Genomic DNA, 12,632 nt, shown 5'->3' with positions numbered 1-12,632 from the left:
TTGTCGTTATTGAAGTAAAATATAATCTAGTTTTGTGTTAAACCGCTCAGTGAACAGCATCGTCTCGTTAAACATCCTGTACGTAACCAACACCAATGGGAAAGGTACTATAGAAACTGAAAATCGCAATAAACTTGGTCATATTGACAACTGCAGTTGTGTGAAAGGAGAGTCTGTTAGTTCTATGAGCTGCTAATAAACAGGACCAGCTCTACAGTTTTTAAGTTACGGGTTTTGGTTTCCGCTCAACGAGACAACATCACCAACGTGACTGTTGGCTATTGTCTTTCTAATATTTTATTTTCTAATATTTCATTAATATTATGACAAACTGAGACTTTCTTGACTTGGAAAATCATCTTTTAAATTGACAATCATATGTGTGATTCATGACAAAATTCAAAAGGGATCAAAAAATGATTTGTCTCTCTCCATTCACTAAAATACAAAGTTTTTCTGAAATAAGGTCCCATGAGGTCCATCCGCTGGAAGGTGTCTGACTTCGGCACCCTATGAGCCGCCAGTGATGTCACTCAATGGCTATATGGCATTGTGGGTAATGTTGGCTCCAGGTTTTGAAAGGAGTCAACTGGTCTGCATAAATGCATTCTTGTACCTTTGTTGGACTCATTGTGGATGATTTAAGAAACTTTTTTATTCCAGACATTCTCCTCCTTTTTTAAAAAACTGCTGCCTTCATTTCCCATAATGCACTGAGTGACTTCACGAGAGGCAATAGAGTGGTGCAACCATGACATATTTTTGTAGGCTTACTCGAAAGATATCATCTCCCTGGTTCCCTCAACAAAAAGCCTATGGGATTATTTAGTTTTAGCTCTCTGACAAACACAAGTTTATGACACGTTTTGTTCAGCAAGATAATCTTCACAGATGAACACTACTTTTGTGATTTTCAAAGGGTAAATTAAACTGCTAGAATTAAAAAGCTTACATTAGGCTATAATCAGACTCCACCAAGGTGTAGTGATTTAAACGTCACCACCTCTAAGCATCTTATTGCACAATTATTATACACGTTTCCTGTAAATTGATCTACAAGTTGTAAAGTTAGAGTGAGAATTATTGCCTGCAAAGATGAACTATCAAGTAGATGAGACTGAGTTTGGTGTGATGATGTTTAATGTCCCTGACAACTTCTGTAGTCTCATTTAGCCACTTGTTAGCAACAGTTTTAAAGACACGTGAGTGATTTATTATTAAATTGTGGGGCATTTAATGATGTATTTTATACCACAGAACAAAGTGTGTACATATTTTAAGCCTGTGGTGACCACAGACCTTATTTCAGGCATATGAACGAAAATCAATTCAAAAACCTCATTTTGAGACGAGGGGACTGGATGTGCAAAAATGCTAACTGATTACCAGGTTTTAGGACTGCAAACTAAACCGCTCTATTATGGACAATTAAAAAACAAAATCGAAACAACAGAACCAGAGAAATTACTTTTTTTAATCCAGGCATTCTTCTTCGTTTTCAAAAACTGGCACCTACCTTTCCCACAATGGACTGAGTGACATCACTAGATGCAATTTAGAGAATACATGCAGCTTCCACCAAAGGCTTTTATAGTACTTTTCCACATATGCAGTTGTACTCTCCAACATCTATAAACACACTTCAATGTGTTATATTCTTGGAGTTACCCTTTAAAGGCCACTGGGAGGAAGATTCTCCTGTGGTGCAACTTGATGGTGTTATTTTATTCTTCTCTCTCACATTTCCACCAGAGACAAAGTCCACCAACACAACATACATCTCAATCCTATTTATTTATTGGACTTCTTATAAACAGCACAAACACTTGTAAATTAATTTTAGGCAATCTAGATTTTCTGAAAAACGTCAGACAGCTATAAATACTTGATATTGCCTTTTGAAAAACAGCATATTGCAACTCGCGGCACTGATCAAATTCCTCAGGGACATATTTAATTTAAAGGAGTTAAATAATATAATAATAATAGTGGTTAAGGCACAGACCAGATAACCACAAACCCCTCTGTTCAGTTCTGTTGCACATCATACCCCTTTCCTCTCCCCTTGTTTCCTGTTCGTCTCTCACATTATCACTATCTGATAAAAGCAACACCTAACTAAACAAATCATTTCAAATTCATTAAAGAATCTGAATGTCTACGCAGGTTCTCAGTCATTCAGGTTTCTGGTATATCTAAGGGCTAAATTAAGGGAATTGCAGGAGGTTCACTCTTCGATTAGATAAGAATCTAGATGGTAAAGGTAAAATCGCATCACAGAAGCTGAGTGGCAGTTTGGACAACTGTTATTGAATTGTACTTCCAAAAGGATAATAACTGAACACAACTAATAAATGTGTAAGAAGAACACTCATTGTCTGAATTGAGATGCTAATTGAAAGCTGGATTCACTCAGAACAAAGCCCAAACTTGATTTATTTATGAAGCAGAACAAAAAAGACACAGGTCTGCATGATATATTGTATGTTAGAAGTAAACATTTGCTTATTGGACGAAGTTAGTGGACTGGTTGTATACAGTACAGTAATTATAAAGTCTCTGCAACATAGATGATCCATCTTTTCCACTTTAATTTACATTTGAGGTAAGGGGCTTTCAATTATTCCATTTCATTTATTATTGATGATTTATGATGTATTATTCGAAAACTGCTGATATTTTCTTGCAATTCATCACCGTGAAGGAGAGGAGGTGGTGTGGCTCGAGCATCACTTGGCGATGCTCCGGCCTGCTCTGTCATCCTCCTGGAGACATATTTTTACATATATTTGATATCATTTTTTAATCATTTACTTGTATCAGATATTTTGTCAATGAAATCTGTATACTTTTGATTTCTGTACAATTTCGTTGGTCTGTTCTGTACACATCTGTACATCTAGTGCATGTCTGTGTGTCCCGGGAGAGGGATCCCTCTCTGTGGCTCTTCCTGTGGTTTCTTTTTTTTTTTTTTTACTTTTGGTTGGAAAGAAGATATTTTAAGGCATCAACTTGGTTTTGAATTTTGACATACACTTTTATTACTTGAAGGCATTTTAAAGACCAAATGATTAATGGATCAGATTGATAATGAAATGATTGTTAGTTACAGCCCCAAGGAATAGAAATATTAGAATTCTTATAGAGAGCTGAAGTCAACAAGACGACGTCACTAATGCGACTATTGGCTGCTTAGTCTTTTCACAGTCTTATGACAAACTGAGACTTTCTCAAGATGAAAGAAAAAATCTTATAAATTTACAGACATCATGTGTGTAGTTCATGTCACAATTCAGACAGGAACAAAACATTATTTGTCTCTCTCCATTCACTACCATACAAATTTCTACTGACATAAGGTCCCGTGGAGCAAACTGGTAGAGGCGTGACTTCAGCGCGCTATTAGATAAAACTGCACAGTAATTCTCCCTTAAAGTGTCTGTGGAAGCAGCACAACCTTTTGTTGAACAAGGCAGTGCTTCAGCTGATCAAAATATCGAAATAAAAACATAAAAAGCACCTGAGGGGTATTTTTAAAACATGATACACCTTTAATAAAGGATGCACGTAAAGCTACACAAATGTCTACATTCCCCTTTGACAACAGCAGTTTACTTCATATTGCACTTCAACAAGATATCATGTGCTTTTACTGGTACAGGTAAAACAATACAAACACACTAAGGCAAACAGGAGACAGTTTTAAAACAGACACTCCTCACCGTCATATAGATGGTGACATTAAAAAGGAAGAACAAGAACTTTAAGCCTGCTTCTTCCTTATACACATATAAAGTACATCAGCAGCAGAAGCAGATGTCTCTTTGAAAAGTGCAGTAATGCAGTCAAAATAAAAACACGAGCCAGTGTCAAACATGGCAAATGGCCAGTTTAAGCAATTTTTCAGGGGAGATTTTTTGAGGATTTGAGTAATAGTTTCAACATTAAATGTGCATTAATAAATATCCCCTTAATGTGTGTGGACAAAAGCATGTGTGGTACACAAGATGTAGCACTTCATTAAGATAAAGAGCAGCAGACACACGTCATTCATCAACGGACACACATAAAGGCTGTAGCTGCCATAAGAGATCCACATGTGTTTGTTATGTTGACTCAGAGAACAATTAGTGTGTCAGTGGGGGTGTCAGCTCAGGAAACACAAGGGCAGTCACAATAATAAAAAAAATCGTTAACAGCCACATGCTAACTGATTCAAGTTGAAACACAACCACTACTCGTGTCCATTTGTGCAATCATTACTGTGCATTGATATGTGGTTTGTTGATTAGTGAATTGGAAGAGACGTACAACATTTTCAGTAGCTTGGCTGTTTGAATAATAAAATAACAAACAAAATATTACTACATAAAAAGAAGCAAACAAATAAGAATAAAACTTTCACAACTGTACAATCAAAAGGTCTTACATTACAATAGGTTGAGTCTGTTAATACCTTTGCAAACACAACATTTCAAAACTGAGATTTTGAGAGACAGTTTGTGCTGTCTGTAACTTAAGCCCTTGACTGGTAAAACTACAACACTTTAGCCTGAATTAGTCTTCTTCAAATTCAAATTTTTGGGGCCGCTTCAGATACTGACATTAGGGAGTGAAAAATTACAATATTGGTATATCGGCCAATATAAAAAATATTTTAAATGGTCCTTCACAACACTTGTGACAAAGGTATGTAATGGAAGCAGGATATTTTACAGTGCAACAGTACACCTCATGTCTAAAATGACATCAGTGCACTGAAACAGTGAACTTATTAAATTAATAATGTATTTAGGCCAACAGATATATCGGTCGGGCTCTACTTCAAGAGGTGTTTTATATTTAGGTAATTATATTCGTCAGGAAGAGAATTAGATCTTTATGGCATTTGGGGATTATAAATCATAGAATCAGTAATTCAAACAGGAAATAACTCAAACTCAACCTGTAAAATTGTGTTGGTCGAATACTTACAAACTATCATTTAAAAGCTTGAATCGGTATCAAATAAATGTCTCAATATCAAGAGTTTTCACATAAAATCCAAAACTGATGAAACGTTTGCCTGTTAATTAGACACGTCTTGCCAAAAACAAGACAAGGATAGAAAATAATACTTCTTAGTCACTTTTTAGGTCATTTCCTCAAACACACACACACACACACACACACACACACACACACACACACACACACACACACACTCAGTAGCTTACATAATATTCACACCTTGTGTTGACTCAGTTGTCTGCACAAAGCACAAATGGAATAAAATCTTCACAGTCACAGGTCAGATGGTTAGCGTTGAGTGGTGTTTTGTGGAATTATAATTGGTGTACAGGCGATGCCAGCAAAGGATTCTGGGAAGTGCAAATCCCTCTCCCACTCATCTGTCTCTGTGTTGTACACCTGCACGATGCTTGTAACATTGTTCAGGTGCCAGTTGTAACCACCTACGATGTAGATCTTCCTGTCCAGTAGACAGCAGCCGGCCTCGGATTGCCCTGCTCTCATGGGGCTGACGGTGGTCCACTGGTCGTTCTCTGGAATGTAATACTCGACAGCAAGCACGTCAAAACAACGGTCCACGTGGTCCATGCGACCACCCAGAGCATAAACTCGATCCCTGGTGCTGATCATGGCATGCAACACTCTGGGTTCATTCATCGGCGCTCTGAAGTCCCACTGGTCTGAAGCTGGGTCGTAGCAGTGGAGGGTTTTCTTGTCATCCAAAGAGACGCCATAACCCCCTGAGATATACAGCTTTTCTGCACAGGGAGTTCCTGCATGACCCCAAATCCTGCGTTTTAATGGTTCCACATAAGTCCACTCGTTCTTCTTTGGGCAGTAACACTCTACAGATGACAAACTGCCAGATCGATTGCGCCCTCCTGTGGCGTACAGCTGTCCATTCAGCACGTTGAGCTGAAACTGGATACGAGCCTCCTGCAGGGCCTGGATCCTTAGCCACTGGCTCAGATGCGGGTCGTAGCGATAACAGCTGTCTACTGCTCCCTCGCCACTGCGGTACTGTAGGTGCTGTCCACCAACTATGTACACAAAGTTATCAAGTACAGCAACACAAGCGTGGCTGCACCCTGACTCCATCTCTGTCAGCTCTTTGAACTGGCGGGAAGCGATGTCAGGGAGATGGTACACTTTGGTGCTCACTGTGCGGTCGTTGTCAGTGTAGGGCGTCCCGCCAAAGGTGATAAGTGACTTGACGTCAGAACGTATGACTGTCCGGGAAGACTGCATCTCATGCTGTCGGAAAGGAAGAATCTGGTAATTGAAGGCCTCGAGGAGATACTGGCGGCACAGCACATCCTCCACCATGATGTCCACCGTCTGGACGCTGTCCACCAGCTCTGAGGAGCGCATGAGTGGGAAGCGCACATGGCACAGGACACTGCTGGCTTGTTCTCGACGAGAGTCGTCGTACTGGAGCCATCTGATGGCGGCGTGGAAGAGGTCGATCTCGCTACAGTTCTTGAGTTTGTTGCTCTGGAGAAAGAAAACGAGGCGCTCCATGGGGATGTGCAGAAAGTCCTCCTCCTCTGCAATCTGGAGGAAGTGACGGAAGGTGAAGGCATCCACTGACTCTTTGAGGGAAGACAGGCTGAAGGTGGTGGCCATCTGGCCAATGTGCAGGCAGGTCTCCACACTCATCGCTGACTTGAGGAACTCCTCACAGAGCTCCACGACTGGGACCATCTGCAGAAACACAGCTGCCCCGAGAACATCCTGAATACAGTCCAGGTCTAAAGTGACTTCGGCACTGTAGGCAAAGTCAATAATATGTTTCAGCCCACGGGCAGACAAACCCTTCAGCTCAATGGTATCTTGATTTGACTCCCTCATGCCTCCGGTAAACATTGCTCTGTAACACAAGAACGAGTCAGTAAACCACATGATGTGTTCAGTCTCTTTAAATGAAAGGCACCGATTTAAATTTGCATGAATTTTGTTTGACTTTCTAAAAATAAGTCAGAGCACTTGTATGATGTGAAAAAGCTTTCTTCTTTCTGGATTAATGTTTTGGATAAAGGTCTGGTGTCAATGGTATGATGAACTGCAAACTACCATTTAATGAGAATAGTGTGCAAAAAAGTATATTTGGCCACATTTTTATGTCACTCATTTGTACATTTATCTAATTCATATTTCATGATTTATCATTTCAAAACGTCCTCACTTTCCATCTATGCAATACGCCTTTCCCCTTTTAGCCAGTAAGTAAATTTAGTAAGAGCTCTGTAAATATAAATTCAGTGAAGTACAATGGCTCAGATCAAAGACAAAATGAGAGAAAACAAGCCGAAGTGAGTGCATCACTTTGCATTTGGTTTCACATTTCTCCCTGCTTTATCTTCCTCTCCCAACCGAATTGTTTTGAAAGTAGTTGATCTGTGACCTGCAGCTTACTAGCAGTGCACTCAGTGTAAATTGCTCCGAGTAAGAGCATCAGCTAAGTGCTTCCAATTTAAAATGTAAATAGCAGTGAGAAGTCTTGTGATTCAGACTAACCTGAAGTAATCACTACAGGCGGCCAGCACAGCTTTGTGGACCTGGAAGCGCTCTTCATTGATGGCCAGCACGACGTCAAGAAGTTGACCCTGAGCCCGCAAGACCGACAAGCCCTGGAGGAGGGTGGCACTGTGGCTTGGGGCCGAGAATGTACAGCGCAGGGTGCTATTCTTGTTAGCCATACTGGAAAGAAAAACAAGGCCTTGTCACAAGCAGTGAATCAAGGGATCCTACACTTCCTTCAAATAAAACTCACTGTTTTTATCCATGGCTATTTTTAATATTATGTATGCTGCAGGAAGCTCGGGTATTCTGGCCAAGCAGGCTGTAGCACAAGAATATTAAAATGTGATCTAATGTCTGGTGTAGATGCACACAGGAATACTGTAGTGGAAATGTAATCTAATCTGCTACAGTCAGAGGGGGGATGCAGTCTATAGTGTACAGGGTCTTTGCATTAGTGAGAGTGCATCTTTGCACAGGAAAGAAACAACAGTGCAATTAGAAGTTGACTGCTAGTGGATTTTATAAAGGCCAATAGCTGATAGTGATATATGTGAGTGTGTATGTGCGTGGATAGAGGGGAGGTGGTGAGACAAACAGCCAGGACTCAGTAGTACTACACACAACCAGCAGGCTGCCATCTTGAGAATAAATGAACAATCTGCCTTAATTAGAAACTGGATAACCGGAGAACTGAACCTCTAACTCAAAATAATATACCTAAATAAATATATGAATCCATCGGCCAATAGGGATGGGACAATATATTGGTTTGGCAAAAGATCATATCATTTTCATCTTGTGAGATTTTTTCTAAAATATTAAGGCGCTCTAGACGGATTCCCCTAAAAATTTGACTTGCACAGTCTAAATGTGTACAGATTTTAAGGAGCCATAGTTGTGTCCTTCCCTTAAATATCTTAAATCCAGAACTACAGAAATACGTTATAATGATGACACATGGACAAGTTGAAGTCTGCGTATAATTAAGAGTTATTACATGCAGTTTTCATAATTATCTATACCTTATGGACCCACTATGGGTACCAACTTTGTTAGGATATGAAAGGATAGGGTAGCATTGCACTAATTTAACTCCTTAACTAATATAATAGGAAGTGTGTTTTGAGCCAGTAATTACTGATGTCACAAAATATCTTGATGAGGAGCTCCAAAAAGAGTGGTCATGTCATATGTGGGCCAATATGGTAATCTGTCCACAAGAAAGCCACAGGTTTTTTTTCAACTGCAAAGTGTCCTGCTCTGTACAAATCTTTTCTCAGGTGTCTTTTTTTACTGCAGACATTTTGACCATAGTAGGAAAAAACCACAGGTGTTGCTAGTAACATTAAAGATGGCTCTTCAGGTGGCACGTGAAATCTAGTCCTCATTCATTCATTTAAGTAGAGCCCGACCGATATATTGATTTGGCCTGAAATCAGCATATCACAGACATTTCGGATGTTTTTTTTTAACTTTAACTTAATGCCGAAAGATGCTTGGAGTAATATAGTTATTAAATTCTCAGTGGAGTTTACAGATCCACTGATGTCACTTTGGACATTTAAGTTTATTGTTAATTTTGCCAAATATTTTGCCTTCATTAAATGTTTGATAACCATATTTGAGGAATTATTAACAAACCTGTACATGCAGCATTAAGCTAACTATCAACTATCAGTGGTGCTGTAGACACAGCTGTCATCAGTCAGTTTTGTATCTGACTTCATTCAAAATATGGTACAAGTATATAGTCAATTTACAACTTTATTTAGAAAAGTGTTGTTTTGAGGACACAACTTTCAATGTGTTGTTGGTTGACTGCTGCACAGAAGGCATTGTAATCATTAACAGAGACATTATGTGGGGCAGCGTTACTGCATCAGCACTGCCAAAAAGTATTGTAAATACTGACATGGCGTTTAAAAAAAGAGAGAAAGCTTTACCAAGCCGTCAACAGATGTGTTAAACTTCACCTGCTACGAGACCGCAGACATAATTCGGCGTGTTAACTATTTTAAATAAACAATTGTTACATCCTGACTTTATTTACACTGCTGGCCATTGATTTTAAAACTCAGAGTGTGTCTGCCTGGAGGCCCGCACAACTCCCCGGTGTTTCCTGCAGCCGAGCCGCCACGCCGGAACCTTTCAGCGGACTCGAACTGGGCTGCAGTCCCGGAGCCGTGGAGGCTTCCTATAAGGTAACACCGAGGGACCAGCCCAACACCGTGGTCACACCGCGTCCTCACCCAGCTTCACTCACCTGCTCTGTGGATGTTTCGAAGCAAAATCCCCTCCATCCGACTCCGCCATCTTCTAGCACAGAGCAACACGCATATGGCATTTTCATGAATGTTACCAGAAGGTCAACGGCACGGCTGGCCTGGTCATGGTGTGTTAGAGGTCCGAGGAGAGCCTGTTTGTCAGGCACGGACGGAGAGCAGCCGTCTGTCTGGAGCTGCACGGTGCACACGGTGATGATGACCTCTCCCACCGGCTGTTCGTTACACCTCTTTCCTCTGTACTGACCGCTCGTGACCACTGGGAGGCGCCACTACAACATCTTCAGCTGTAGGCCACTGGTTCCTGTGGTCCTTAAAGGGTAACTCCACCATTTTTACACATTAAAGTGTGTTTACATGCTACATGTCAAGAAAGTAGCATAAAGCCTTTTTAGAGGAAGCTGCATGTAATCTGATAAATTGCCTCCACTGATGTCACACAGTTTCTAAGTTGCATTGTGGGTAATGTAGGCGACAGGTTTTGAAAAGCCGTCCACTGATCTCGTATTATCCTCCTACAACACTGTTGGACTCATAAGGGACCGTTTAAAAACAAATGATCAAAATCGATACAGCAGAACTAGAGACCTTTTTTTTAATGTCACGCATTCTTCTTCCTCTTGAAAACACGGCTCCTACATTACCCACAATGCAACCGCCACTCAGCGACAGAGAGCTGGTTGTGTAGTTTTGTAATTATGTATTTTCACAGTATTAAAATTCATTAATTATATAACAAACTGTGACCTTCTCAGGTCAAAAAAATATGTTTTAAATTGAAAAACATAATATGTGCAGCTCATGGCACAATTGAGATCAAATTATTTGTCTCTACCCTTTCACTACCATACAGAGTTTTTCCAACATAAGGTCCCATGGGGCAAACCGGAAGAGGTGTGACCTCAGCTCTCTTTTACCGAAGGCAGTTTATCAGATTACCTGCAGCTTCCTCCCATAAAGACACAAAAGGCTTTTGTACTGTTTTTTCACGTATCAATACTCCTCAAGACCTTAAGAGATTTGGTGTTTAATTGTTATGTGTTACAGAGAGCTGGATGCAACATGTCAGTCAATGCCAGGACTCCAGGTCAAATAGATATATAATATATAATACATTTTAAATTACCTCTACATCACATAATATGTAATTTTTTCTCATTTTATGCAGATGACACACAATTGTACCTGCTCTGCAAGACAGACGATTTTTTAAAAAGTCTTTAAATGACACAAATTACATTTTAATTCTTTTTTTTCAGATTAATTTGCTGAAAACAACCCAGCAACAAGGATGATTAAGATACAGCAAAGTTAGAGACAAACAACTATATAGACATTTGGAACGACAAACAAATTAGACTGACATGAAACTACAGCTGATGTAGGTGGTGCTTATTAAATAGAGCTGTTTTGTAAAAGGATACAAATGTGATAAAAAAAAAAAAATAAAAAAAATTAATCTTAATTTCTTTCCATGAGAATATTACAAATGTAAAAGTGGATGTGAGTTGACATTGTCCTAGCAAGGCTTCTGTACAGTTTTCTCCTCTTAAGGTGAAAGTCCCACCAACTGGTGACACAACAGTGACTGTCAGTTTCTAAACTTCCATAATCACATCAAAGATTAAATCTTTGAGAAGAAGAAGACGGTTGGAGGCTTCTAGAGGTGTGAAGAAAATGTTTTTCAAGTTTGATTGTCACAACCACAACAGTTTTCTTAGAAAGAAAGAAAGAAAGAAAGAAAGAAAGAAAGGATTCATAAGAAACAAATAAAGAGTAAGGGGAAGTGACGTCAATATTAAAAAATGAAAATGATCACAATAATTAATTTTGACCCTGACAGTTGGGGTTAGTTCAGATCTTTCTTGACCCACAAGAGTTCATTCTTTTTGCAGCAAGGCAGCGTAAAATCACAGAAATATAAACACAATACAACAAAACAAGACAATTGAAGACAGTAAAAGTGCTGTACTATTCATGGAATAAAGAGTAAAAGAAAAGGGTGTATAATAAAATCGAGGGAAAATGCAACAAGGTGAAAAAAGATATGACTTATTCGCTGAGCTCTTCGAGACAAAAATGTTGCGAGGAGCAGGATGAAGAATCTCTGGAGTGCTTTTGTCACCTCCTCTGCAGTTTTGGCAGGGAGCTGGTGACAGCAAAGAGGACCATGGACGGGTACTTGAACAGAATGGTCAACATTAGAAATGAAAGTAAGATGTACTTTGTCCAGAATAGCTGTACTCTTTCTTGCACTCTTGTTTAACCTGCTGATCGAGGCAGAGATGGGCAACATCCTTGAGACTATTATGGACGAGTACTTGAACACTAATGACTCAGAACTGAACAGCATCTCTGCCCTGCATGGGGGGAATGCCCAACCCTAACCCTAAAGTAAGAACTATCTGCAGCTAAAAGGAAATGACTGAAGGGCGGGACTGAGCGATTACAAATCCATCTGCTACTTCAGAACCACGGACAGCGCAATGGAGTTATAAATACAGGACATTTACTCAATAAGGCCACAGAGTCTAACTTGCACAAAAATCAGTCGGATAAAGAATTAATGAACCAGGCAGACTAGACTAACATATTGAACTAATCGACCCATCAGCCCCTGCACTCTGTCACTCTCTCTGCAACTAGTGGATGAAGAGTGGGGGTGTCAAGTTAAAAAACGCATGCAAATCCGTGACTCCTCCTCCTCTTCACTGCTCCTCTTGTACGTGTGAAGAGAAGTAACCTCTTAAAAATGATAGAGCAAGTGATTTAGTGTGAAACTAGTATAAATGGGAAATGGGAAAAAAATGAGGATGT

At 39.8% G+C, this 12,632-nt stretch overlaps 1 protein-coding gene across 2 annotated transcripts; it reads right to left on the bottom strand.

Annotated features, from left to right (window-relative positions):
- Nucleotides 1-2,418: 2,418 nt before the first annotated feature.
- On the bottom strand, nt 2,419-10,111 carry klhl26 (kelch-like family member 26). 2 transcript variants are annotated; one of them, XM_084356079.1, is made up of 3 exons: nt 9,797-10,110; nt 7,528-7,710; nt 2,419-6,880 (listed from the first exon to the last, which is right to left on the bottom strand). In XM_084356079.1, exons 1-3 carry the CDS (start codon nt 9,844-9,846, stop codon nt 5,299-5,301), a joined length of 1,815 nt encoding a protein of 604 aa, XP_084212205.1. In that variant the 5' UTR covers nt 9,847-10,110; the 3' UTR covers nt 2,419-5,298. The 2 variants fall into 2 exon arrangements, with proteins under 2 accessions (XP_084212205.1, XP_084212206.1); XM_084356080.1 differs by lacking the exon at nt 7,528-7,710 and having other exon boundaries at nt 9,797-10,111.
- Nucleotides 10,112-12,632: the final 2,521 nt, after the last annotated feature.

Source organism: Pagrus pagrus, assembly GCF_965226575.1.
Source record: "Pagrus pagrus genome assembly, chromosome: 6".
Classification (NCBI taxonomy): domain Eukaryota; kingdom Metazoa; phylum Chordata; class Actinopteri; order Spariformes; family Sparidae; genus Pagrus; species Pagrus pagrus.
This window is presented reverse-complemented; position numbering and strand designations above follow the sequence as displayed.